Source organism: Peromyscus maniculatus, chromosome 8 (assembly GCF_049852395.1).
Source record: "Peromyscus maniculatus bairdii isolate BWxNUB_F1_BW_parent chromosome 8, HU_Pman_BW_mat_3.1, whole genome shotgun sequence".
Classification (NCBI taxonomy): domain Eukaryota; kingdom Metazoa; phylum Chordata; class Mammalia; order Rodentia; family Cricetidae; genus Peromyscus; species Peromyscus maniculatus.
Window position 1 is genome coordinate 58814567 of NC_134859.1, and position 27366 is coordinate 58841932.

Sequence of the window (27366 nt, forward strand, 5' to 3'; positions counted from 1 at the left end):
CAGCTGTGTCGTCACTTCCGTCCTTGTCCACGATGAGCCCGTCAGGGCTGAGCCACTCCTGGGCAGAAGTTAACCAAACAGAATGAGGAGATGGTAGAACTGAGCAGGATCTACTGTGAAGGGAGAATAGGGAGAGCAGGAGCACCCAGACTTGTGGCTTTCTTGGGTGCTAAGGTTCCATCACTGCCTCACAGGGTGCTAAGGACTAGGCGGCAGTCTTAGCAAGGTGGGGCAGCTTATATTCTTGCTGTTTGCTTTAGTTTAGCTACTAGTTGGTATTTTGTTAAGAACTAAATATTATATGGGACTTGGTGTGATTTGGCTGGCAGTTGGCAGAGTTGGCCACAGATGCCAGTCAGAGACTGGCTTCACTGGCCATTTGGGAACAGTCTGCTTTTCAGTGTTCCTCACACTTCTTTCTTTGCCTCCACAGTCGTCACTGCGGCCGTCTTCTCTGCCATAAATGCTCAACCAAGGAGATCCCTATTATAAAGTTTGACCTGAACAAGCCTGTGCGGGTTTGCAACATTTGCTTTGATGTACTGACTCTGGGTGGAGTCTCTTAGTGAGCCCCCAAGAGGGTCCAGGCCTGCATCCCCTGGTACCTCCCCCAGCAGCTGCTCTACTCACCAGCCTGCCTCCTACCCAGAGCAAGAGCTGGCAGTTGTCTTCCTCTGTGGCAGAAGACTGGAACAATTACAGACCATGGTGTGATCCCATTTCAGATGATCCTGTATGACTGTGTCAAACTGTGGTCTATTGCACTAGATGTCTCACTGGTTGGACCAGGCCAGTGTAGCCTGGGTGACTCATGTGACAGGCATCGGCTAGCAGCACATAAGGACACTTGGAGTCAATGTTCCCTTCTGATAGTATAGCGTCCATCTCGGAGAATTCACAGTCTTCCTGCCTGGGCTGACTCAGAGGCAGAGCCTGACAGAGTAGAGAGCAGCTGCCAGACAGAGCTGATTACTCTAGGGTGGTGGCTTCTCTGCGTGGCTATGGCCTTTAATGCACAGTGTTTTCATAAAGATAATAGGAACCTCTTGCCCTCAAGTCTTTTCTTTCTTTTTTAAGCTAAGCTGTATTTTTTAGTGAGCTGCCCCTTTTAAAAAGGTGAAATCTTTCTAAACAGGGTTCAAAGATGAGAGCTGAAAAATTGTGGCCTTAACAACCGAAAGCTTTACCAATGTTGATACTGCTGGGTGTCAGAGTGCAGTGGCAGCTTGACACCTAGCAGCTGTCTCATTCTCTCGTCTTGCTGCGTCCTGTCTGTGGAGTCCTCAGTCGCTGCCACTTGAGTGGTAGAAGAAATGCACTTTGACTGTGCTGCACTTTTTCTAAAGCTGCATCATTGGTGAATCCAACTCAAAAATCCCTTCACATCCCTTCTATAGTGGCTCTGATGGCCAGCTCGGACTAAACCTCAGCACACACTGATCTTAAAGGGAAAACTGCCAAGAAGGAAGAAACTCATACTGATGAGAAAGATGAGTATGACTTCAGTCCAGGTCCTCCCTCCCTGACACATCCTTCCTGCTAAAAGCTTGCCATGCATGCTGAGTGCTGCTGGGGCCAGCTGAGTAGTGCCCTGCCCATCAGAGCCAGCAGCCAGGGCCCTGGCCAAACTATGAGCAGCCTGTTTTGGAAGTCTGGCTGAAATGTGGAGCAAGGCTCTGAAGCACAGGGCGTTGGTTCTTCCTGCTGCCTGTATTAACCCTGGGATGCTGGGCCTCTTTCTTTTTAATGTTTGGCCAGTGTTTGGGGTTGTTTATGGTTTGGAATTTAATTTTTTTTTCAATTTTATTATATTGCACACTGAAGGAGAAAGTTCCTACTACTTTTTTTTTTAAAGAAACAAAAACACAACTACTCTGAGATGAACACTAGTTATACTCAGATTAACAATGTCAATCCCACACACTGATCTTTTTGAGACATTTAATAGCCCCCCATTATTTGCATTAATGGAGTTCAGATGTATGAATAAAAGGGACTTCTTTTGGCATCGATTTCTTTCTTGGATAGTGGTATGTCCTCCATTCTGTAGAGTTAGACTTTTTAACTGCCTACATACATAGAAAATGTGCTGAGAAACCAGTGTGCTACTTCCTGAAAATACTTGTGTGATTTATATGTTTAATATTAGCTTGTATGCAGGGGTTGAAAGGAAGAGTTACTTGGAGGAGTGCCACTGTCCCCTAGCCTGTGACTTACTTCATAGGGAATTTTTATGGAAATATTTAGCCAGTCTTGGCCAGCAACTATATGAAGGAAGCATGTGGTCTGTTTCCAATTTATTGTTGCCTAAAGGAGATCACAGAGCCCTAGAATTTAGTTGGTACCATGATTTTTTTTTTTTTTTTTTTTTAATGAGGAAGGTAATTATGGTTCTGCTATGAACCAAGGTGGTTGGTACACATAAACTTGTTTTTTTTATGATCACAGTGGAGAGGGGAAAATAGGAAATCAGGATGAAGCCGACCATTTTGTCCTTGCCCTACAACACCAGTTTCAGTAACAGTTTTGCCTATAACTGTACTTAAAACCTGAAGATCATGCCCCAAAATATGTGGGTTCAAGCTTCTATTCCTTCAGAGGTCAACATAGTGACCAGCTATGGCGGAAAGAGGCTGTGTGACTTGGGCATTGGTACCCATGCTGTAGACATGGCTCAGGCATCCTTGCACAGCCTGACCATGCCATCCATGCTCCCTGCCCTACACTCCTGCTGTGCACTGCCCTGGCCAGGACCAGACTTCTGTGTCTTTCCTGTGCTCTCTCCGTGCTGACCAGACTTCACCATGAAACTGCTTAGCTGTTCTTGTTCAGTCTTAATCAGTACCTTGACAACTTGCAGCAAAACTTCATTTTATTAATTCAAAAGGTTGCCAGTTGTGAATGAGCAGAGCAGGAAGAATCAACATCACTGAAACACAACTGCTGCATCAGTTAGCACTGCTGTGCTTGCCTAGCTGTTTAACTGCTCTTATGCATCTCTAGTCTTACGGTGTACTGCATCATTAGGGCTTTTGTTTTTTTAAAGACAGGTACAAACCATGTGCTGAAACTAGTTTGCTATGATCCTCTAACAGCGATGTCCCACCAGCTTAAGTGCCTACACTGAGGACTCCCTTGTTTCCAGTTGTCTTTCACTGGTGTCTCACTCAGTGATGTGTTACAACACTAGTTCTGGGCCTATTCCACCCCAAAAACCAATTCAGTCAAGGCTGAATATTAGACTGCTCAGTTCACCTGCCATATTCTCTCCAAGGAGTGGGGTCCACATGATGTTTTTATCCTCTACCTCAGAGCCCTGAGTTGTTTCTGACTGTCAGCTTCCTCCTTTTCCTTGAATGGGTCTTTCAGGGAACTGGGTGTGTGGTCTCACTGCCCTTCCCAAGTCGTGCCTGCCCCCCATACTCAACTGTTCCAGCCCTAGGCTTGTTCGCAGACAAGGGGTGGATGGCAAAGCCTCCATCTAGGATTTCCTTACTTGGAGAAAAGAACTTGGCTGAACTGCCAAATACTTCGGCCTGAGAGGCAGCAATAGCATCATGTACAAGTACATGTATGCCTCCCTCACAAACACGGGCTTCCTTCAGGTCCAGCCCCCTAGAGCCACCTGAAGCCAAAGAGTTCCCTTGCCAGCCCAACAGAGGAAGCAGCTCAGCAAAGGCCTCTGAGCCATGCTCACTACAGAACTGATCTAATGAAAACCTGAGTGTGTGACTGGTTAACTAAATAGTTAAATTCCCAAGGTCAAAGATGCCTTAAAGCCTTTCTCTGGAGGATCACTGCCTATACAGTTCCTCTTTCGTGTGGCGTAAATAATACATTAACTGTTACAACTGACAGCACTGGTTTTCTATAGCAAGGGAGTCTGGGGATGGCTGGACTTACTGACTTGCCTGTTTGTGAGCCGTGTGGAGCTGGGTGTTCTGTGACATCCTTGTAGGACCAAGGACAAGGCAGCAGCTGGGCCTTTAAAACTGCAGGCACATGTTTGGATAGATCACTTTGGCTTCCAAACCACTCTGGTGGTGCTCAGTGTGGGAATGACAGCATCATCTGGGACCATGGCGCTTAGCAGCATTGTTTCTTTGGAGTCTGTGTAATGGAATGTATTTTTCAAATATTGATATTTTCATTTTCTGTAATAATTCCTTATAATAAAAATGAGGCAAAATTGTGAATCTTAAGTGGAAGCTTTAATTAAAGACATTTATGTTATAGCTACTTCTAATCCAGAGGTACCAATGAACATTAAAAAAAAAAAATTCTAAAAAATTGAGCCAGGCAGTGGTGGGACACACTTGTTATCACAGAGGCAGGGGGATCTTTGTGAGTTTGTGGCTAGCCTGGTCTGCAGAGCTAGTTCCAGGACAGCCACAGCTACATAGAGAAACCCTGTTTCAAAGAACTAAAGATATGAGGGCTGGAGAGTTGGCTCAGTTGTTAAAAGCAACTGTTACAAAAGACTTGGGTTCCATTCCCAGCACCCACATGGAAACTCACAACCTCAAGCACCAGGCATACATGTGATACACAGATATACATGCAGGCAAAGTACTCAAAGTAATAAAAAGAATATAATACATTTAAAAAATTGGCCGGGCGGTGGTGGCGCACGCCTTTAATCCCAGCACTTGAGAGGCAGAGCCAGGTGGATCTCTGTGAGTTCGAGGCCAGCCTGGGCTACCAAGTGAGTTCCAGGAAAAGGCGCAAAGCTACACAGAGAAACCCTGTCTCGAAAAACAAAAAAACAAACAAACAAAAAAAATTGATATGTGAACAAACATCTAGAGCAGCTACCCTTTACATTTCAAATTCTCTATTTTATGTGACACATATTGGCAGCTGTCACAAAGTAAGTGTTTTGTGTAGCGTGAGCAGCTGCTGTACTCTCTCCCTGCCTCCCAAGTGCAAGTTTCCATGATGCATGTGAGTGCTGATGGAGTTTCAGCTGTCTGGCCCGTGGAAATTGTCCAGAGAATCCTGGACTCCTTTATTCCATTATTTCATAAGGAATCACCCATGATGAGCTTACCACTGGCCAATATGAAGAAAAGGGGTGGGGGCTGGCACTGTGGGCTTCAGAGAATGTCAAGGAAGGTCTAGGGGCCTGCAGATTAAAATCTGGTCCATAAAGCTGTTCAACTCTAGCATGAAAAAGGAATAAAATTCTGGTGAGCGGGTCTTCCGGATACTTCCTTGGACGAATGTGTTCTTTTCTCTAGCCCACTTTCCTTTTGCTTGCCCACCCAGACTCAGACTAGCTGTGTGATCTAGGTCATTCTGTAGGGGCTTCTTATGAACTTGGATGTCCCACCCCCTTTAATCCCAGCACTCAGGAACCAGGCTCAGGGCTGTCTAGAATTCAGAACAAGGTCCTTGATTAGTTCACTGTGAGTTCCTGCCCTGGGAGTGCAAACATAATGCTCATGGTCCACGAATGTATGAATCAGTCCAGTGTGTCCAGTGTGAAGCTGACAAGATTCATCATTCAAGCCCATGAGGGTAAAACCTTTTGTGGGGGTGGGAATGGGATGGTACAGGGTCTCACTATAGCCCTGGACTGTAGGGAACTTGCTATTTAGATCAAGCTAGTCTCAAAGATCTGCCTGTCTCTGCCTCTAGGATTCAAGGGTTGCACCACCATGCCCACAAGAGTTGAGCAACCAAGTGCTGGTGGAGAGCTGGGCAGGAGTTGAAATCTACTCTGTGGGACTATGGCTAATGAAGGTACTCAGGGCCTCTGTAGACAGGACTGTTGAAAAATAAACAGAAGACTAATGGAGTGAGGGAGAGAGATTCCCCAGAAGGAAGAGTTTGTATGTAGGGATTACATAGAGCAAGACCAGACAGCATGCATGGCACATAGGGAAGGAATAGCTGCCAGACAGGCAATGCAGGGGACCCCTCTGCCACAGTGCTGATGTGATCCTCAAAGATCCTCCCCAATAGAGCCCCTGTGTACTGGGTGGTTTTGTGTGTCAGCCTGACACAAGCTAGAGTCATCAGAGGGGAAGGAGCCTCAGCTGAGGAAATGCTTCCTTGAGATCCAGCTGTAAGGCATTTCCTCATTTAGTGATCAGTAGGGGAGGGTTCAGCCCATGGTGAGTGGTTCCACCCCTGGGCTTCGGGTCCTGGGTTCTATAAGAAAGTGAGCTGAGCAAGCCAGTAAGCAGCTCCCCTCCATGGCCTCTGCATCAGCTCCTGCCTCCAGGACCTTGCTCTGTTTGAGTTCCTGTCCTACTTCCTTCAGTGATAAAAAAACAATGCTGAAGTGTAAGCAAAATAAACCCTTTCCTCCCCAACTTGCCTTTTGGTCATGGTGTTTCTCACAGCAATAGAAACCCTAAGACACACTGGGAGGTTTAAGTGGGGATTACCCTGATCATCATGAAGAAAGATGACCTACCACAGCAGGGAAGCCAGTGGAATAGCAAGATCTGCCAACCTAAAAACACACCAGAAGGAGGAGAGATAAAGAGGAAGAGCTAGCAGACAGGACTCAAGGATGCAGACTGGCCGGGAGGCAGGAGTTCCGACCACCTGCCAGGCTTCTCCCGGGGGCAGAGTAGGGATGGTGGCAGTAGTCATATGGTGTCCTGACCAAAACCAACTTGGGGAGGAAAGAATTTATTCTATCTTACACTTCCAGGTAACAGTTCACCACTGAGGGAAATCAACAGAAGCCAATGAAGCAGAAACTATGGGGCAATGCTGCTAGCTGACTTGCTCAGCTGACAGACACCTTTTTCTTGCTGTGTAGCCCTGGCTGTCCTGGAACTCATTCTTGTACAACAGACTGGCCTCAAAGTCAGAGATCCACCTGCCTCTGCTGGGATTAAAAGTGTGAACCTCCATGCCTGGCTTTAGCTACCTTTCTTGTACAACCAGGCCCACCTGCTCATGGGTGACACAGCCCACAGCAGACTGGTGTGCACCCCCGCCATGTGCCTTCAATTAGCAATTTAAAAAAAAACCTAGTCCCCATGTGCACACACAGGGATATAAAGGGATCAGTCACAGTGCTTCTTCATGCTTTTAATCCCAGCACTTGGGAGGCAGAGGCAGATGGAATCTCTATGAGTTTGAGGCCAGCCTGGTCACATAGCAAGTTCCAGGGCAGCCAGGGCTACATAGAGAAACATTGATTTTTGTTTGTCTATTTGTTTTTTAAGAACAAATGAAAGAAAGAAAATGCCCCACAGACATGCCACAGGCTAATGTGATCTGGCCAATTCTTCAGTTGAGATTCTCTTTCCAGGTGACTCTTAAGTTTGTGTCAAGTTGACAGCTGAAGCTATGACATCTGGTGACAGAGAGGATGAAGGCATTAGCAATGTGGGGTTTGTAGGGCTGGGGAGATGATTCAGTTGATCAAGTACTTGCCATACAAGCAGAAGGCCTGGAGTTTGATCTCTGTAAAAAGCCAGTCATGATGATAGACACCTGGAGCCTAGCACTGGGAAGGAAGTGACAGATTCCTGGAACTTGCTGGCCAACTAGTCTTGTCAAATAAGAGTTACAGGTTCAGTGAGAGACCTTGTCTTATAGAAGGTGGAGAGAAATACAGGAAGACATCTAACCACATTTCACTGATATATGCACACATAGACATCATGTATGCTAAAGAAAAAAGGCAATGTGGGATTTGCAGTGCCTCCAGAAAGAGCTCACAGACTTCTTTATTATCAAGCCCTTTGGATTAGAGATACTGCCTAGCAATGTGCTGCCTGAAGTAGGAGAAAGAAAAGCCAAGGAGAAGGTTCCTGGGGATGAAGCTTTCAGAGACGTGGAAGAGCTTTGGTGGGATCAGTGCAGTAAGTGAGGGCTTTATGGGGACCTTGCAGGACATCATGGTCAATAGTCAAGACAAATGAAGATCAAGGGCCTAGGGCTGTAGCTCAGTTAGTAATGTGCTTGCCTAGCATGCATACAACTCTGGTTCAATCCCTAGGACTGTATAAACTGGGCATGGTACCACATGTCTACCTACCGAGTTCAAGGCTAGCCTGGATACATGAATCCTGTCTCAAAAAGCCAAGTAAATTTTTAAAAAGTAGCAGAGATCAAAATAGGTAAGAATTAGCAAGGTATAGTGGCACAGGCCTTTAATCCCAACACTTGAGAGGCAGAGGCAGATGGATCCATCCCTGTGAGTTCCATGTCAGGATAGCCAGAGCTCCAGGAGCAGGTGAGAACAGACCCCTGCCGAGCAGGCAGGGGAATTCTGCAGGGAATGAGCTGAGAAGCCTGGGACAGAAGCCCTTCAACATGTGGGGTAGTTACAGAAACTTCTGGGGGGCAGGGACAACGTTTCACTAATGATAGGGCAGTGAGCTGTTTAATGCACACTCAGGCAGGGGGAATCTGCGTGTGCTCTACCTTGTGAGCAAAAGCTTTCCTATCCCAGAATCAGCCCATCCCAGTTTATTATCACATCTCACTGTACCAGCCCAGCTCTGATGGAGTCAGTAAATTCAAGTTTGCCAGCTGGGCGGTGGTGGCGCACGCCTTTGATCCCAGTACTCAGGAGGCAGAGCCAGGAGGATCTCTGTGAGTTTGAGGCCAGCCTGGTCTACAACATGAGTTCCAGGACAGCTCAAGCTGTAACAGAGAAACCCTGTCTTGAAAAACCAAAAAAAATAAAAAATAAAAAAAATAAAAAATAAAAAAATAAATTAAAATTCAAGTTTGCCTTGGAGTAGAGGTTTTAGAAATGTCACAAAAGTCAGACATTGGGAACTTAGTCAATTACCTTGTGACTTAGAACAGTTACCTTGATTCTGCAAGATTCGAGGCTTCTTGGGACATGCCTGCTTCTCTGCTGAGAGCCACAGTCTTGTTCTGCTACTGCTCCAAGTCTCAGCAGGACTGGCATGATGGCAGAGCCCAGGCTTTCATCAGGGCAGCAGTGAGTCCGTGGGAAGTGCCTTGCTGGAGCTCACAGACTTTCTCCAGGCAGGTCTATGTTGATCACCACGCTGTGTTCATGAATGACTGCAGGCTCTGAAGGAAGATGACAGGGGCCAAGGTTCCAAATAGTGTCAAGACAAACTGACCATACCAGGTAGGTTATCATGCTCCTGTTTCAGCCAACAGAATTGTGAAACACATTTGCAGAGTGAGGGTGGAGTCCTTGATCCTCCTATTTTCCTGCCCGGAGCCTCCTAGAGCATAAATATTAAGGGCTTTCTGGAGATCTAGGGAAGGTTCTCCATGTGTCATCAACATACAGGACACCATCTTAGGGTGGGAAGGAACACTCGATGGCCAGAGGTGAGCAGCCTGGGTATTCTTCCAAGTTGGGGTTGTCCAAGTCCCCACGATTTAGGTGTCTAGAGTTGTCTTGCTGGTCACTAGAGGGGCCAGTTGTTCTCACACACACACAGTGGGGCTCCATGGCCCCTGGCTTATACAGCTTCCTGGGGACACCAGTCCAGTCTCTGTTCACACCTCCACTAGGAAAAAGGGAAAGAAGACTTCTTAAAAGCATGAATTCACAAGCCCCCGGGGCAAGAGGAGGGCTTGCAGGGTGTTATGAAAAGAAGCAGCCCTTCATTCCACTTCCTATCTCAAGCTGGCTACAAGCTCTCCTATTTCTCAGGCTTTCCACACACAATGCTAATACTCCCGTCTCCAGGAGGAAGCCAGCATCCATGTTCCTTGCCCTGGGCCCTTGCCCCACCCCCTCTTCTTTCCCAAGCAGCAGCAGTGCCACTCCCCTGAGCTGGTGCTAGTGACTGAGAGGTCTCCCTGACAAGCCAGTGAGCAGCCCTGGTCCTCTGTCCTTCCCATCCATGCTAAGCAGCATCTTCATCTTTGGGCTTGAACTTGGGAGGGTGGGCCTTGACATTAGCGTGGCAACAAGCTGTGCTGGCTCTGCATGGCTCCAACTCCTGAGACTGCTGGGTTTCAGGGAAGGAGGACTCCACTCTGGCCCAGCATACCATGGCAACCTCCTATCTTGGGCAGAAGAACCTAACTTACTTCAGGGTACTGCATTTGATAGTTGGCAGACTCAGAGGCCTTGCTGAAGGAAAGTGACAGTTATGAAACTGACCCTGGGCTCCAGTGCTCGGGACCAGGATCACAGGTTGCTAGAGGAACTGGCACTGTTAGAAACCATTTTACTTGTATCTTATCCATGAGCAGAGCTGCTTAGGTACCAAAATGACTCCTTTCTCGGTCCAGCTGTCCACTCCACCAGGAATCCTTACTCTACACCTGGTCCCCGCTCACAGAGCTCCTTTCAGAGGCACTCAAGTCAATAGAAAACAACACCGGGTGGGGCTCAGGAACAGCTCTGGAAGACTCTGTGGGAGACAGGGCCTGAGCAATGCAGTCCTGAATGCCAAGGAGTTCATGAGACAGAAGCATCTTGGGGGAGGGGAGGCTCTCAAGGGGTACAGGGGGCATCTAATTGAACACCACGGGATTCTAGCTCCTCCTATATCCCCAGTGCCTTCTGAGTCTGCTTATATCCAGGATGTGTCCCAAGAAGGACAGCCAGGTCTCAGACTGTCCTGTTAGGTGGGAGACCAGGCTCCAATAGTGCCATAAAAGCCATGTTTCTGAAAGTTTCCTTTTTGAACCCTCACTTTACTGCCCGAATTAAAGCAGAAAGGATGGTACAGTGGCTACCCCTGGAGAAAGCCGGTGGCTTTGGCTGTTTGCTCTGTCTACTCAATGGATAGATAGATCCCTGGTGGAAGAAGGCAGCTCTATGCTGGTGGTGGTGGTGGTGGTGGCGGCGGCGGCGGCAGCGGCGGCGGCGGCCAGCGCATGCCTTTAATCCCAGTACTGGTCTACAGAGAGTGTTCAAGGACAGTCAGGACTATTACAAAAAGAAATCCTATCTTCAAAAAACAAACAAACAAAAAACCAAAAAAGAAGGCAGCCCTACACAGCTTAGCACACAGGAGTGTGGCCCTCTCCCCAGTCCTCCTCAGGAAGAGCCTGACTGTTGGTTTGATCCTTTGCATCTAGGAGCTTTGTCTAGTTCTGGTTTCCAGTGTCACCTCCCCAGAGCTAAAGGAGCCGTGAGAGAGCAGAGCTGCAGTCTGAGTGTGGCTGACCAGACGGTGAAAGCAGACAAGACCATGTCTGGAATCACTTCTACGGCACCCCGCTTAGCAGCCCCTCTCACTGCACCGCGCTTGCGCAGGAAGAGACTTCTATCCAGCCTGCACTTCCCGGAAATACTAGGGCTTTTATGTTTTGTTTTTTTATGGTTTGTTGCCTTGCTTTTAACAGTGCTAAGGATTGAACCCAGGGCCATGTTCAGCAAGTGCTCCACCATTAAGCTACACTCCAGTCACCACAGTGCTTTACAAACATCTGGGATGTCGCTCAATTGGCAGAGCTTGCACACAGCCCTGAGGTCAGACCATGGCTAGCACTGCATAAACCCAGCATGATGGTGGTGGGTGCTGCTAACTCCTGGTCTCAGTAGAGACAGAAGGATCAGAAGTTCAAGGTTACCCTTGAACAGAGAGTTCCAGGTCGATCTAGGATCTCCACATGAGATTATGTTGCAAAGAAAATAAAAATAAAACAGTACCTGAGGGCATCAAAGAATGGGTCTACCTCCCACCCCACTCTCCTGTGGGCGGGCAGGCGGGTAGGAATGATTTTCATCTCTGGCTGAACAGGCAGAAGTAGTCAAGAAGTAGTACCCGAGCTAGAGAAAGCCCAGCTGTTAAGAGCACATATTGCTCCTCTTGAGTCTGGGTCCCTGCACGCACACTGATAGCTCACAACATCCTCTGACTCCAGTTCCAGGGGACCCAAGATCTTTGGACTCTTGGGCATTTACATTCACATGACTTTTTTAAAATTTTATATGTATGAGTGCTTTATCTGTGTGTATATATGCGTACCATATATGTTCCTGGTGCCTGCAGAAGTCCAAAGAGGGCATCAGATCCCTTGGAACTGGAGTTATGGATGGCTGTGAGCCACCAAGTGGGTGCTGGATCCCTCTGTAAGAGACACAAGTGCTTTTGACCATTAAGCCATCTCTCCAACCCTGTATATACACACTTAAAAATAAAAATTAAAAAGAAAAGAAAATCATGAAACTTTATGGGCCGGAGAGATGGCTCAGCAGTTAAGAGCACTTGCTACTTTTGCAGAGCACCTGGGTTAGGTTCTCAGTATCCACATGGCCACTCACAACTGCCTATAACCCTAGTCCCAGGAAATTCAATGTCCTCTTCTGACCTCCGCAGGCCTACATATGCATACATACACAGACACTCCCAATACACACAAACTAAAATGAATTTTAAAAAAGAAATAGTACCTGTGCCATCGAATTCCCAGAGCAGCATTTCTCCCTTAGCAGGATCTCGGGGAGACTGAGAGGGTTCCGAGGAAGAGGCCCAGGTCTCAGGCCTTTCTCAACCCTAAGGTTTTCTTTCGGGTACTGAAGGTCCTACTATCAGGATTTTCCTTTAATCCCCCTCTGTGGTTTGAATATGACATGTCCCCAACAGGTCCGTAGATTTGAAAAACTTGGTCCCTAGATGCTAGAGCAGTTTGGGGAGGTTGTAGAAGTACCTGAGTCCTAGCTAGAAGTAACTCACTGGGGCAGGCAGGCCTTAAAGGTTGTGTCTCCTGCTGGTTCCGGCACAACCTCAGATCCCCATCTGTAATGATATGAGAACTGGTAGCTGCACACCTCCACGGCCACACACCAAGCCTCTCTACCATGCCTTTTCTGCTATGGTGGACTGTACCCTCTACAACCTTAAAACTGGTTCAATCTTGCCTCCCTTAAATTGCTTCATTCAGGTGTTTTCAGTATGTAAATGAATATAACTCAGAAGATCTAACATGTACAGCAGCACATGTAAGCTCCCTAGCTTAGCAGTCAGTTGTGGATTCCCTGAATAACAAATAATAGATAATAAAAGGGTGGCTTAGGAGCTGGATTCAGGAGAGGTGTGGAGCAGAAGGGAAGGCTGCGTACCTCTTCCGGGAGCACCAGACCCGGCTCCCCTTAGCAGAGCTCCACTCGGCATTGCAGGGAGGGAACCTGCCCTTTTCCCTCTGTTGCTGTTCACTTGCCTCCGCGCCTTTGGCCACCATGGCCTCCACCTGGGTTAGTTCTGGAGTGGGCAGCCCATCCTCTCCGTAGAACCTTCCAACCAGTCTCCCTGGGATAACAAGGAAAAGGGCAGAGCAGCAGAGAGGGTAAGGCAAATAAACCCTTTTCTCCCCAAGTTCCTTGTGGGCATGGTGTTTCGGCACCTTAATAGAAACCCTACAACAGAAACTGGCACCAAAGTCACCAGGTACTGCTGTGACACACCTGGCCAGTTGTTTCGGGGAGGATTGTAGAAGGACTTTGGAACTTTGGGCTAGAAAAGTCACTGAGTGTTCAAAGCTTGGTGAGCTGTTCTATGGGAGGCGCATGGAAGATAAGCGTGTTGAGAGATGCAGATGATGGAGGCCTGGTTTGCGAAATTCCAGAGGATATCTGAAATCACTTAAAGACTCTATCAGCGCCATTTGCTATTTTGAGTTTAGAATCTGTGATTCTGGTTAGCTGGGGCTAAAGAGTCAGCTAGCTGCCAACATGGAAATGATCACATTTTTATCACCTCCAGACAACATCAGTTCCCTGAAAACAGAATGTGTGTGACACATTTATCAATGCTCTGTAGTGCTTGGGGGAACACTGAGTATTTAGTAATGTTGAGTGAACATACAGTTTATTAACCCACATTTTTTGGGGTCCATGTCCAATTACTTGGTCTTACAGAACTAGTTAGTTAGTTAGAGCAGCTCAGAGCCCATGCTTTCTCCTCCACCACCTTCTTCTGAAGTCCTTAGTGGACATAAGAGAGTGGACAATAGTTTTTAAAATGGCTTTCAAATTTTCTTAATATTTAAGCTATGAAAGCAACTACCAAGTGTCAGTTCTGAAATATATTCTGATTGTCCATTCCTGTCCATTTCCACGGCTGCTACCTTATCCAACCTTCCAGCTGGCCTCTGCTGCAGCTCAGGCTTTCCTATAGTACTTCCTCCACAAAGCATCTGGGGCATTTCCATCCCTCCCCCCCCCCCCCCCCCCCAGTGCTCAGAGCACAACTAGGGCTCCACGCATGGTGAGTGAGTGTTCTGCCACTCAGGTATGTCCTTACCTAGTAACCTGTAATTTATTTCGAGACAGGCCTCGGTATCCAGCCTGAGGCTTCTGATTCTCCTGTCTCAGTTTTGCAAGTTTTAGAATCATAGTCCTAATTTGGATGCTCTTTTTGTTTTTAAATTTCTATGTATATGAGTGTTTTGACTGAACCTATGTCTGTGCACCACATGTATGCAGTGCCCATGGAGCTCAGAAGGGACAGTGCATATTAGATCCCCTGGAACCAGAGTTACAGATAATCTACCATGTGGTACTGAGAACTCAATCTGGTCCTCTGAAAGAGCAGCCAGTGCTTTTAACCACTGAGACATCTAGCTCTCCAGCCCCCTGTGTACTTTTTTTTGTTTTTTGTAGACGGAGTTTCTCTGTGTAGCTTTGGAGCCTGTCCTGGAACTCGCTCTGTAAAACCAGGCTGGCTTCAAATTCACAGAGATCTGCTTGCCTCTGCCTCCCAAGTGCAGAGATTAAAGACATGCACCACCGCCGCCCAGCTGAGTACTCTTTTCAACACGACTCCTACGTTTCCTCTATGCCTGACTAAAACCTCCGGTAGCTACTAAAAACACAAATAACACACAAACTTCTTCCCAAGGCGCCCAGGTCCCACCGTTCGTCTGTCTACTCTGCCTCTCCCTAAGCCACCTGCCCCTCCTTCCCGTGCTCCAGCACTTTCTGTAGTGCCTGAGCAGGCCTTGCTGATGCCCACCTCAGGCACCACTCCTCCCTCAGCCTGCTACACTCTCCCCAGATCTCAGTATGGCTACCCTTCCTTCTGCTAGGTCCGTTTTTCTGTCATCACAGCCCTGTGCGGAGATGTCTGCTTAGTCAGAAAGTGTCCTGCGAGGCCCCGTACTCAAAACAGTCTCATACAGAGCATCTGTTTTTGTTTTTTCGAGACAGGGTTTCTCTGTATTGTTTTGGCACCATTCCTGGAGCTTGCTCTGTAGACCAGGCTGGCCTCGAACTCTCAGAGATCCGCCTGCCTCTGCCTCCTGAGTGCTGGAATTAAAGGCGTGTGCCACTGCTGTCTGGCTCAGAGCATCTGTTTTAAATGTTTGCTACATGAATAGATGACAGATCAGGACCTTAGTGTCAGATTAGACATCTTTAGGTTGGCTTATAACCAAATTTTTGGTACAGAGGGCTTTGTATGGCATGGGATGAGTCTATCTTGTTGAGACATGATATCCAAAGAGAGGCTAACAGGAGCAGAGGCAGAGTTTTAGATGCTGTATTATGAGAACAGGTTTGCCAGCTGGGTCTTTAAATGTGTATCCAGAGCACAACAAAACCTGCCTCATTTCCCCTGAGGTGCAGCTGTGCGACTACAATGATGGCTCCTTAACTGTGTCCAAGTCAATACGATCCTTGGAAATTGGTCTTTATCCTCTGATGTCCCTCATGCCTTAGATGGTCTCCATGCCAAAGCTTTGGCAGGAACTGCACTGAACACACTCCTGTGTTGTAGGATATTTGTACACTGTATGAAGATGTATTGCTGTTATTGGTGTAATAAAAAGCCGAATGGCCAACAGCTAGGCAGGAGGTATAGGCAGGACTTCTGGACAGAGAGAGAGACTGGGAGGAGGAATCTAGGTTTGAGATTTCAGCAGCAGACTCAGAGCAAGGTGGATGTGCCATAAAAAGAACAGGTAACCAAGCCACGTGGCCGAATGTAGACCTAAAAAATGGGTTAAGTTATAAGAGCTAGTTGAGAAAAAGCCTCGACTAAGGCAAACATTTCATAATTAATAAAAGTCCCCAGGTCATTATTTGTGGGCTGGAGGTCCAAAGACAGTCTGACAAGAATACTTGCTACAGTAGGGGCATTGAAACTGGAGGATCAGGACTTCAATGTCAACATCAGCTATGCAACAAGTTTGAGGCCAGCCTGGGTTCTATGAGACCTTGTTTCAAAAAATCAAGGAAAAAAAAAAAAAGAGTTACATCCCTCATGTATCACCAGTAAGCAATAAATGCAGGACAACACACAACTGGCATTAATACATGAGATGGAGTCAGTAGGATCAGGGATTCAAGGCTAGCCTGATCTACATAGTGAGTTTGAGACCAGCCAGGCTGCATGAAACCCTGAATGAATGAATAAATGAATGTGTGATTGGCACATCTTCCATCCCAGAAACAGTTCACTCAAGATGTCTGCTTCATCAGAGAGCAATCAAAAGGAAGCCTCAGAACCATGAACAAGTGGCTTCAAGCCTTCCTAACGGTCCTGGAGCCACAGGGAGGATGCCTCCTGGAGCTGGCTGTATCCAACGCAGATGATACTGACTGGGGGCCACTGACATCAGAGTATAAGGCCTGGTAATACTCTCCCAAGGTTATCCACAATTTCATCTTCTTCTGAGGATTACTGTGGAGACCCATAGAAGTTTCCTAGTGAGATCTGAGCTTGCTTTACCCAGCAGGTCTGCATAGGACTGGACCATGGGCATGGTTACCAGGTGTTTGGAAGGGTCTGCACTTGGCTTTGCAGTATGCTTTGATCTAGCAAGGGGGAGGTCTTTTGCCCCTTGGCATTGTTATAAAACGCCCATTTGAAGAGATAGAAGGAGCCATTGGGTCTTGACCCAGGTCCTCCCAAAGCTATCCTGTGTTTCTGTCTGTCTCATTTCTGCTATCTTTCTATCTAAAAATTCTTTTCCTCTTTCCTCTTCATAGGAACCCTGGAAAAGGTGGGAGCTGGCCTCCCACAGATTACTCCTACACTACCAGCAAGAACCTAATGTGAAAACCCCAGGGCTGGTTTCAAATTTTTACCTTGAGCCCAGTTCCTAAAGAATCCAGGTACCCTGAAAAACACGGCAAGATAAGCAACTGAAATCTACAGTCAAGGACTACATACCGACAAATACATAATTCTTCTCGTAGAATGAAATCCAATTTTTAAGTATCAGTATCTCAGAGGAGGACAAGCCAGTTACATCATCCACGAGTCCAGCTTCAGAAAAGTCTCCTGTCACAAACGCTCTAGATGCATCCCGGCCTTCAGGAAAGAAGTTGCCAAAGATTTGGTTATAAATCACAATATTTTTTTTAAAAGATTTATTTGTTTATTTTGTATACAGCACGTATGACTACAGGTCAGAAGAGGGCACCAGATCTCATTACAGATGGTTGTGAGCCACCATGTGGGTGCTGGGAATTGAACTCAGGACCTCTGGAAGAGCAGTCAGTGCTCTTAACCTCTGAGCCATCTCCAGCCCAAATCACAATATTTTACCAAGTAAAATTTCTTTCTTCCCCTTTTTTTTTTCTTCAAGTTTCTCTGTGTAGTCCTGGCTGTCCAGGAACTCACAGACAAGGCTGGCTTAACTCACAGAGATCTGCCTGTTTCTACCTCCCAGGGACCTCTTGGACCAGGAACATGAATTTTTGGTAACTGTTATCCACTTGGTTTTTTGAGATGTGCCTGCCTTCCAAGTTCTGGGAATAAAGGCGTGCACCACCACACCTAGCCCATCAGCTTTTATTTAATTTCAATACTATTCAATTGATAAATTCAAAATGGTAACTTCTGGCTTCCATGACATTCCACTCCTGGTTTTCCCAGCACCTGTCTACTTAGCCCTAGGGATCAATTATTATCTGCACCTTCTCACTTGACCATCTTATCCACCCATGTGGTTTCAGATCCCCCATCTAGGCTGTATGTTTAGCCCAGGCATTTCCTGAGCACTAGACTTGTATATCCAACTTCTACTCAATGTCACTTAGCTGTCTCATTGCCATCACAAGTTCAAAAGCCTATTTTGAGCTACTGGTCATCAGTCCTAGGAAATGGTCATTTAATCTCCTCTGGTGTTCCTTATCACCAGTTGCCCAATCTATAAATGCAGGCTTGATACCTCTTTTATCCCCCCATCTAATTAGTGCCAGAGTATTTTCTTCCTAAATAGTTCCTGTATTCATTCACCTGTCTCTACCTGCTACCCAACAATCCCAGTATGCCATCATCTCTCAGGTGAACTACCACAGAGGACCCCTAGTGGGACCACATTTCATTCTACCAAACTATTCTTCAGGTAACACTCAGACTAGCATTTTATTTTATTGCTATAAATTGTGTGTGTGTGTGTGTGTGTGTGTATGCCATATGTGTATACATGTCTGTGTTTATGTGCATAAACACTTGAGGGGGCCATCCAACATCGGTGCTAAGATCTCAATTCAGGTGCTCTGGAACAGCAGCAAGCACTCGTAACTGATGAGTGAGTCTCCAGAACTACACTGTTTTCTATTGGTTTTGTTTTTTGAGACAGGATCTTACTATGTTATGTAGCTCTGGCTGACCTATAACTTGCTACATAGACCAGGCTGGCCTAGAACTCAGACACTGGCCTATCTGTCTCTGAGTACTGGGATTAAAGGTGCATGGCATCATGCCCAGCTCCCTAGACTGATATTTTATATTTTGTTTTTTTTCAAGACCGCATTTCTCTGTATAGTCCTGGCTATCCTGGAACTTGCTCTGTAGACCAGAGTGGCTTTGAACACAGATCTGCCTGTCTCTGCCACCAGAGTGCTAGGATTAAAGGCAAATGCCATCTTACCTGGCTCTGGACAAAAAAACAAAACAAACAAAAAAAAACAAAACAACAACAACAACAACAACAACAAAAAACACCTTGTTGCTGGACAGTGGTGGCATATGTTTTTAACCCTAGTAACTCAGCAGATGCAGGAGGATCTCTGTGAGTTCGAGACCAGCCTGATCTACAGAGCAAATTCCAGAACAGTCAACGCTACACTGAAAAACCCTGTTCCAAAAACCAACGCCCCCCCCCCCAAAAAAAGACAAATCACCATGTCATTTTCTGCCAAAATCCTCAGAGCCTCCCTTTGCCTTATGAGAATATCCAAAATCCTTACCTCAGTAGCATTTGCCACCAACCTTATCTAGTCACTTTCTTATGGTATTGTCTTCCACTTTCCTCCTCCCTGACTATGTTAGAGGCTTTGGTAAACTTACTTTTCCCTTTAAAAAACATATCACAAAACTGGGCTTTAGTAAGAGATGCCAGGTCAATGAAGTACTTGCTTTGCAAATTGGAGGGCCTGAGTTTGGATTCCTGGCACCCAGGGAGACACAAAGACACAGCAGGGCATGCTCGTCATTTCCGCATGGACAGGCATACAGAGGAGACAGCGCATTACACCCACGAGGATCACTACAATAAAAAGACATTAAGAGCCAGGATTGCTGTGTATTCATGGACTGCCTGGGCTATATGAGACTTCATCTAAAAAATGAAGTAGGAGGAGAAATTGGTGATGTATTTTAGCAATAAAATGCTCACCTAGCTGTTGGAGAATATTACTTTAAGATGTGTTACATTTGTTTATGCTCTGGAACACTTGTTTAATGATGTAAAGATATGTTGTATTTGTTTATGTTGCATTTGTTTAACTCTGTGAAGCTGTGTTACTGTGCCTGTCTAAAACACCTGATGGTCTAATAAAGAGCTGAACAGCCAACAGCGAGGCAGGAGAAAGGATGGGTGGGGTTGGCAGGCAGAGAGAATAAATAGAAGGAGAAATCTGGGAAGAAGAGAGATCAAGGAGGAGCAAGAGAAGGAACAAGAAAACAAGAAGAGCAGAACTTTAGGGGCCAGCCACCCAGCTACACAGCCAGACACAGAGTAAGAAGGAAAGGAAAGGTATACAGGAGTAGAGAAATATAAAAGCCCCAAGGCCAAAGATAGATGGGATAATTTAAGAAAAACTGGCAAGAAACAAGCCAAGCTAAGGCTGGGTATTTATAATTAAGAACAAGCCTCCATGTGTGATTTATTTGGGAGCTGCCAAAGAAGAGAAAGGTCAAAAACAACCAAAACCACCCAGCATGTATGACACTGCATCCAATCCCTAATATTAGAAAACAAAACAAAACTTTTAACAAGTTTAACAAATCAGATGTGTGGAGAAACTGAAACTCACACGCATTCCTTGTGGGGATATACAGTGGTACAGAGACATGAAAGGGTAACAATCAACATGTGAGTCAGCAGATCCACAGCCAGATGAATACTAGGGGAACGGACAACATATTCACCAATTTAATACTAGAGATCTCTATAAGAGGTGGAAATGGGGCCAGCAAGACGGCAAAGTGGATACAAATGCTGGTTGTAGGAGCCTGACAACTGGAGTCTAATCAGTGGAACAGAGGTATAAGAGCCAAAAGCAGCGGTGTGCATCTGTAATGCCTACACTCCCACAGCAAGGGCAGAGGCAGAAGAATCTTAGACGCTCACAGGCCAGCCAGCCTCAAAGGCACAGCTAGGGAGAAACAAGAACAAGGAGGGAACCGACTCCAAATTTTCTCCCCATCTCCGTATGTCCAAGCTGTGGCACACACACTGTAAGCATATACACTGACCACATTTAAATTTTAAAGTGGAAATAACCCAAAAGTCTATCAAATGCAGTTTAGTATTTAAACATGCAATTATTATTTGGTCATAAAAGAGAATAAATGCTGAGTGTGGTGGCAAGCCTTTTTAATCTTTGTGAGTTCCAGGCCAACCAGGGCAATGTAGTAAGACCTGATCCTTTAAAAAAAAAAAAGAGTATCGGCCACATGCTGAGACACTATGGATGAGTAAAAGCCAGGCCAAAGAAGAGCATGTGTGAGGTGTGTGGTTCTACTTACAGAATCAGTAGGAACAGAATGTACACAGGAATTGCCGGGGAGGTAGAGAATAGAGAGGGGCTGCTAATGGGTAGTTTCCTTTGGGGATGGGCAAAATGTTCTGAAATTCGATGGTGGTAATGTTTGCATACATAAAAACACTTGTACACTTTAAAATAAGTTTTCTGTGAAGTATATTTCAATAAAAATAAATACTGACTGCATAAATGAACAAATCTGCTTCCCTAATAGACTGTGTGGGCAGTCAGAGACATCTGGGATTTCTCAGCACCTGGCCGAGGTAGGACCCACAGCAGCAGTCAATCAATGGAGGTCAAATATTGTATACATAGAACTCAACAGACACCAGCACATATTGTGTAAGGATCCTCCCAGAAGTGGAAGTGTTCATGCCAAAACCTGTGTGTACATCCAGGACAGAGGTTATCAGATGTTGGTAAGACAGTGTCCTAAAGTGCAGTCAACTGGCAAGAAGAAAAAGAAAAAAAGCCTGGATTCCAGTCCAGCTTTGCTTCTGACTCTCTATGTCCCTGAGTAGGTCCCTTCCTCTTCTGGATTGTTTGAAGTTTGGAGAGAAGGAAGTGATTTGCATTTAAATGCAGCTTCCTAATTCTCCTAAATGACCAGTGGAAAGTTTAAAATTTTTGTCAACCTAGTCACCAGCCTTAGGCTTGCCCTGCATTTTTCTTCCCCAAACAGTGAGAGGTAGTCTCCTCGGCTAGAAAAGCAACATTTTTTAAATTATTAGCTTGGGAGCTGGAGAGTTGGCTCAGTGGTCAAGAGGAGGGGCTGCTCCCCAGGAGGACCCAGGTTCCCAGCACCCTACTGCACATCACAACCATCCACACCTCCAGTTTCAGGGGATTCGAAAGCCTCTCCTGGCTTCCCTGGGCACCAGGCACACAGGTGGTTCTGAGATGTACAAGCAGGTAAAACACTCACACATAAAATAAAATTTAAAGACCAATTTAAAAATTATTAGGCTGGACATTATACCCATTTCTTGTAAGGACTTTATAGTAAAATGACATCTTTCAGTCCCCTCAATTGTTAAAAGGGGGAGGGTGGGCAGCAGAATGAAGTTAATTTGATAAATGTTCTTAGGTGGGCAAACATACCCCATTTTATTCTAACATTTGTTTCGTCTTGTTTTTGAGCCAGCCTGGCCACAAATTCCTGGCCCAATGGATCTTCGTAGCTCAAAGAATCTCAGACACTCCAATAGCTGGGACCACAAAACACCACCACTTCTGGCTTATCGTAGCTATTAAAAAAGACTGTAAGAGTTACTTGCTTTCCTGTGTTCTAACTTCATTCTCCCCGTTCTTTTTCATTATCTTTTCAGAAAAGCAGACAAGTGCATCTACTAGAACGGGGGTGGGGGGGAGGTCGACTCAAATACTGTTGTTTTTTTTTTTTAGGGGAAACGGGATGGGTGAAGTAAAGGTTAGCTCGGATCACTCTAAAGTGACGGAAAGCACCGTAGCTATATAGGCCAGGTAGACTTCTGAATGAATGTAAGCAGTAGCTAGCGAGACACATCTTTCTCCGAATCAGTCGCACACCGCGGCGGACAGAAAGCGTGCGGCTCTATAACTAGCATAGCTGCGCCCGGAGGGCCCAAGCCAGGATCGTGCAGCCGTGTCCTTCCTGCCACAGCAGCCAGGAACGTGGGGTGACGGGGCGCGGATGAAGAAACCAATGGACGAACGCATGCCGCTGGGGTGGCTACGGCCCCGCGCAGGAGGAAAGGGTGTGAGAGCCTCGCTGATACCTGCGAAGCCGCTATAGTGCGCCCCAGGCTCGTAGTGCCTCCGGCCAGAGGACACGTCGTAGACGCGGCCGAGCAACGCCAAGTACAGACCCGGGTCCCCCGGGCCGCCGCGATAGCGGGCCAGCTCCTCGGGTACGAAGAGGCGAAGGCCAGGGCGGGGACCCCACCAGTCCACCAACCACATGGCCACGACCGCCGCCGCCGCCGCGACCAGGCTCAGCACCACGCCAAGCCCACATCGTCTCAGCATCGACACAGCAGCGCACAAGCCGCACTTCCGAAACCGCCACCTCCTTAGCCACAACTAAGATGGCGGAGGCGCCGGTCGTGACGTCAGCGGCGCGACGCTCGACAAGCCTCAGTAAAGTTCACCCTTCGGCTCCGACTCTTTCTCATCCCTTTCCAGCATAGCTTGAGAACGTGAAGCGTGGAGGAGAAAGTGGAATTGCACCGAAAGACCGTCTGGGCTTACATGGTCTCTGCCCTCAACAAAGATGGCGGCAAAGGAGGCTAGACGATGACTTACACATAACAGGCGTGCTCTCAGGCCTTCACCTACCTGTCGTGAGCTGGTAAAATCCGCTTGACGGCTCCGTTGCGACATCAGGCCTCGCTCCACGGCCAGGAAGCCGGAAGTCGCTGCCGCCGCCGGCGTCCCCACCCCGTCCCCGCCCGCCTGGAGCTGCCGGAGGTTGACAGGTCGTGGCTGGGAGGCGGCGGCGGCGGCACCTCCTAGCACCCAAAACGGAGTCCCCATGGGGAACGCTCCGAGTAACAGCAGCGAAGACGAAGCAGCGGCCGCCGGGGGTGAGGGCTGGAGCCCACATCAGGACTGGGCTGCCGACTCTGGCACGACCCCCAGCCCCGGCCCGGCGGCCGCGGTGCTGCCGTCCGCCGCTGCGCTGCTGGAACCCGCCCGGCTGCGAGAGGCTGCGGCTGCGTTGCGGCCCGCACCTCCCTGCGAATCCCTGGTGTCGAGGCACCACGGCGCGCTATTGCGCTGGCTGGAAGAGCGGCTGGGCCGCGGTGAAGAGTCCGTCACCCTGGAGCAGTTCCGGGAGTTGCTGGAAGCTCGTGGCGCCGGCTGTTCCGGCGAGCAGTTCGAGGAGGTCAGGGTGGGCTGGCGACTGCCGGCCGGGGGCAGGGTGGTCGCCGATAAGGTCGTGAAGAGGTGGGCGGTTGCTTTGCGGATGTCAGCCAGGAAGCCATAGGGTCCTCGGGTTCTTAGAATGGAAGCATGGGGTTACCCGAACCCATTCGGAGTGCATCTCTCCAGACTCTGGCTACGGCTCTCACCGTTACTAGAGGTGTGGAAAGTCCAGGCTACATGGCTTTGCTCCAAAAAGCGGAACAAGCCGAAATGTCTCTGCATGTGGTAGTAGGCAGACATTTGTGCAGTTGACAGGCAGGGTTGTTTGCTGGAGCTTATCAGGGTATAAGACAATTATGAGAAAGGATGTGTAAAGATCAAGGGAGTGGCCGTAAAACCCATTCTGTTCTATGCAGATCTTGCAGAGAACCATTGGAGTACAGTGTGGCAGGAGGGTAGCATTACAAGCTAGCCTCATCTATAACATACTAGTTTTTCCAAAGTACACACTTGATTTTAGATCATTGAAGAACTTGCTCCAGACTCATTTAAACCGTTATAAGACCTAAAGTTGATAGGGAAGTATTAGTTTTCTTCACTTAAGCAATTTCTCCTTATATCTGTACTGAACTCTTCAGTTTAGAAACGGACCCAGATTTACCATATAAATCATTTCATTGGGAAAATTGAGAGTATCACACAAACCTCTTGATTTTTTTCTTATATTCTTATTACCCTGCTCCCTGAAGCCTTATTGATTCCACAATGTTTGGACAAAAGGGTGTTTAATGAGTAAGCCATATAAAATTGACAGTCATTGAATGGTTAATTCATAAAACAAGAAACCAACAATCACTTGTAGCATTGTTATAAGTTCTATTTCCCCTAAAGCTTTTGAAATATTTCAAAGATGTTGCCTGCAAATGATGAAATTGTGTACCTAATATGTTTGGTAAGTTTCCCTCTAAAAACTGCCTCTAATGTGTTCTAACTCTCAAGACATGGTGGTACAAACCAGAATTTGAAAGGTAGTAGCAGGAGGATTGATTCAAGGTCATCTTTGGCTACATAGTCAGTTTGAGTACAGCCTGGGCTACCTAGAGTAGCACTGTCTCAAAAGTGCGAAACATATATGCATTCATACTTTATATACACATACAGTCAATTAATTAGTAAAAAGGTCCCCATTAAAATAAAATTCCCCAAGCTGTTCATGATAAGCACACATACACGATTCTAGTACTTGAGAAGTTGAGGCAGGCAATTCCCTGGCTCAAAAAAAAAAAAAATCTTAGAATATTCATAATACTTTCACTCTAGTGCCCACATCTTTTATGAAAATATGAAGCCTTGGTAGAAAGAACTATGCAGATTTTATTAAGAAGGTGACACTTTTCAGGTTTGTTTAAAGGCAAATGAAGAGAAACATTTTTATGTGGTGAGACCGACAGGAACAGAATTATCCATTGGATTTAAAGAGAGCATGTAATAGAAGGCCAAGAAATCCAGAGAGCCGCCCTAGAAAGATCTCTCAAGGGTTGTGGCACTATTCATTTTTTTTTCAGGGCCTAACTGAACACCAGCCTTCTAGATGGTGGTTCAAAAAGCAGATAGCTGCATCTCTAGAGTATGTAGTATAGTAGAACAGATAGATTGTAATTTACCAGTGAAAGGTGTGGTGACTGTCAGCCAAGAGAAAGCATAAAGAATAAGTAGGAAGTGTATTTAACTCATCCAAGGTCTTAAGTTGGAGGTTCCTAACAGAGATAACATTTCAGTGGAGGTTTGAAAATGCAAGAAGACGAGGAGCAGGAAGAGGAGCAGTGCTTTCAGGCAGAGGGGTAATTACACCTTAAGATGTCTACTAAATGGAGAGTCTAGTGGTACTGTGTGGTCAGTTAGGCTAGAAAAAACTGCTGCTCTTTCAGAGGACTGGAAACAAATGCTGCCTTGTAACTTCAGCTCCAGGGGATCCAAACACCCACTTCTGGCTTCCAAGGGCACCTCCACGCAGGTACACACACACACAAAAAAAAAATAAATAGCAAATCTTTTTTAAAAACCCAAGGAGACAAAACCTAATGTATCAGTGGTTTAAATTATTTTTATATTATTTTATTTTATATGTATAGATGTTTTGACATCATGTATGTCAGTACCCTAGTGCATGGCTGGTGACCTCGGAGGTCAGAAGAGAGTGTCAGGATCTCCTGGAACTGGAGTTACGGTGGTTTGTGAGCTGTCTTGTGGATGCCAGGAATAGAATGTGGTTCCTAGCTCTTAACTGTTGAGCTATCCCTCCAGCTCTCTATATTGATACTTTAAACAAAAATGTTTTGTTTTGCTTTGATTTTGAGTCAGGGTCTCATTATAGCCACCACTGGCCTACAACTCCCTGTGTGAGCCAAGGTGGTTTTGAACTCATTTTAATCCTCCTGCTTCAATTTTTTGAATTCTGAGACTACTGGTGTGCACCACTGCAACCAGCTAGGAAACTGCTTTCTTATGTAAAGGTCCAGGTGGGCAATCAAGGCAGATGTGGTATCTCCAAATTACCTGGGGCCTGGCTGTATCCTTCTTGTGCTGTACCCTCCATAGGCAACTTCCATTTAGAGAGCCAGTTTATTCCTTCCATTGCTTTCCACTTCCCAACAAGTAGGAAAGAGAAAGGGGAAGGACATGACCTTGCCATTATCTTAGTTAGAGCTTACCTCCCACAGGCTCAGACTCAGTCCAGTGGCCACACTTAGTTGTAAGAAAAGCTAGGAAGGATCTTCATTCCATGGCCTTACATTTAGCTCAATTTGAGGTTTAATTACCAAAGAAGAGAGCAAATGTAATACTAGTTTTGGCTAGATCATAAATGTAGAAGAATGGATGAGGATGAAGGAGAGGTGCCAATAATCTGAGTCTTCAGCAACCTAGCAAAGAGTTTGTAAATTGGAGTTTTGTTATTGTTTTTGTTTTTTTTTGTTTGTTTGTTTGTTTTTGAGACAGGGTCTCTGTAGTCCTGGCTGTCTTGAACTCACAGAGATTTGCCTGCTTCTGCCTCCCAAGTGCTGGAATCAAAGTGCCACCACATGGGGCTGGTTATTAAGAAAGTCATAATCATGTTACATAGATGACAGAAATTAACATTAAAGAATCCTCAACCCAATACCAAGAACTGATGATTTATAAAATACTGGATATCGCTATTTTTATGTGTGTAAAAATCCCTATGATAATCTAGAGCTTTGTCACAGGCTCCTAAAAGTATGTGCACCACGCTCCCAAAAGGTGCTTGAAAGTCATGTTTTACCTACCATTCATCAGCTCACCTCCTTCTTTGTTCAAATACATAGTATCTGATGACTGACACCAGTCAGCTCTGTGAGGCAGATGGATGACAGCCACCAAACGGAGAACTCAGCAAGAGTCAGTGATTCACATAAAATAAATTCATTTTGGAGCTGGGCAGAGTGGTTTACACCTGTAATCCCAGCATTTGGGAAACTGAAACAGGTAGAATACTGCAAGTTTGAGGCCAGCCTGGGTTACAGAGTGAACCCCACCTTGAGCGCTCCTTTGAACATTCTAGCAGGAGCCTTCAGCCACTGCTTGAACCCTTAACTGAAGAACAGTCCTCCATTGCAGAAAGTGGTCCTCTTTGA

At 46.4% G+C, this 27366-nt stretch overlaps 3 protein-coding genes across 12 annotated transcripts in view; 2 read left to right on the forward strand and 1 right to left on the reverse strand.

The window, feature by feature from the left end:
- The window catches only part of Ankfy1 (ankyrin repeat and FYVE domain containing 1), a 68421-nt gene extending 64219 nt beyond the window's left edge, over window positions 1-4202 (forward strand). For all 3 annotated transcript variants that reach the window (XM_076542849.1, XM_076542850.1, XM_076542851.1), the window contains exon 25: window positions 434-4202. In XM_076542849.1, the coding sequence (XP_076398964.1) occupies window positions 434-566 (133 nt within the window). In that variant the 3' untranslated portion in view covers window positions 567-4202. The remainder of the gene's footprint in view (window positions 1-433) is intronic.
- Window positions 2345-23113, reverse strand: Cyb5d2 (cytochrome b5 domain containing 2). Of its 4 annotated transcripts, none has more exons than XR_006074724.2 (5): window positions 22624-22963; window positions 17040-17180; window positions 12989-13175; window positions 8792-9473; window positions 2345-4110 (listed from the first exon to the last, which is right to left on the reverse strand). XR_006074724.2 is itself a non-coding variant. In XM_076542852.1 (5 exons), the coding sequence occupies exons 1-5, from the start codon at window positions 22871-22873 to the stop codon at window positions 9260-9262; spliced, it is 894 nt and encodes a 297-aa protein (XP_076398967.1). In that variant the 5' UTR covers window positions 22874-22969; the 3' UTR covers window positions 8341-9259. The 4 variants fall into 4 exon arrangements, 3 of the variants coding, with proteins under 3 accessions (XP_076398967.1, XP_006992268.1, XP_076398969.1); XM_076542852.1 differs by lacking the exon at window positions 2345-4110 and adding an exon at window positions 11895-11996 and having other exon boundaries at window positions 8341-9473; window positions 22624-22969; XM_006992206.4 differs by lacking the exon at window positions 2345-4110 and having other exon boundaries at window positions 8525-9473; window positions 22624-23113.
- Window positions 23114-23248: 135 nt separating this feature from the next.
- Zzef1 (zinc finger ZZ-type and EF-hand domain containing 1) overlaps window positions 23249-27366 on the forward strand; it is a 130909-nt gene continuing 126791 nt past the window's right edge. For 3 of the 5 annotated variants that reach the window (XM_076542847.1, XM_076542844.1, XM_076542846.1), the window contains exon 1: window positions 23261-23732. In XM_076542847.1, the coding sequence (XP_076398962.1) occupies window positions 23379-23732 (354 nt within the window). In that variant the 5' untranslated portion in view covers window positions 23261-23378. Of the gene's footprint in view, window positions 23733-27366 lie in introns of all 5 variants that reach the window. The other 2 variants (XM_076542845.1, XM_076542848.1) reach the window with 2 other exon arrangements.

What these genes read in the sequence shown, in the direction of transcription:
- Cyb5d2 (XM_076542852.1), bottom strand. Translation starts at nt 22,873, where the DNA reads ATGCTGAGACGATGTGGGCTTGGCGTGGTGCTGAGCCTGGTCGCGGCG. An exon ending in GCACTATAGCGGCTTCGCAG is followed by an intron (nt 17,181 to 22,623) that starts GTATCAGCGAGG and finishes TCTTTCCTGAAG; the next exon opens with GCCGGGATGCATCTAGAGCG. An exon ending in AGGCACCAGGAACATATATG is followed by an intron (nt 9,474 to 11,894) that starts GTACGCATATAT and finishes CCTTTTTCCTAG; the next exon opens with TGGAGGTGTGAACAGAGACT.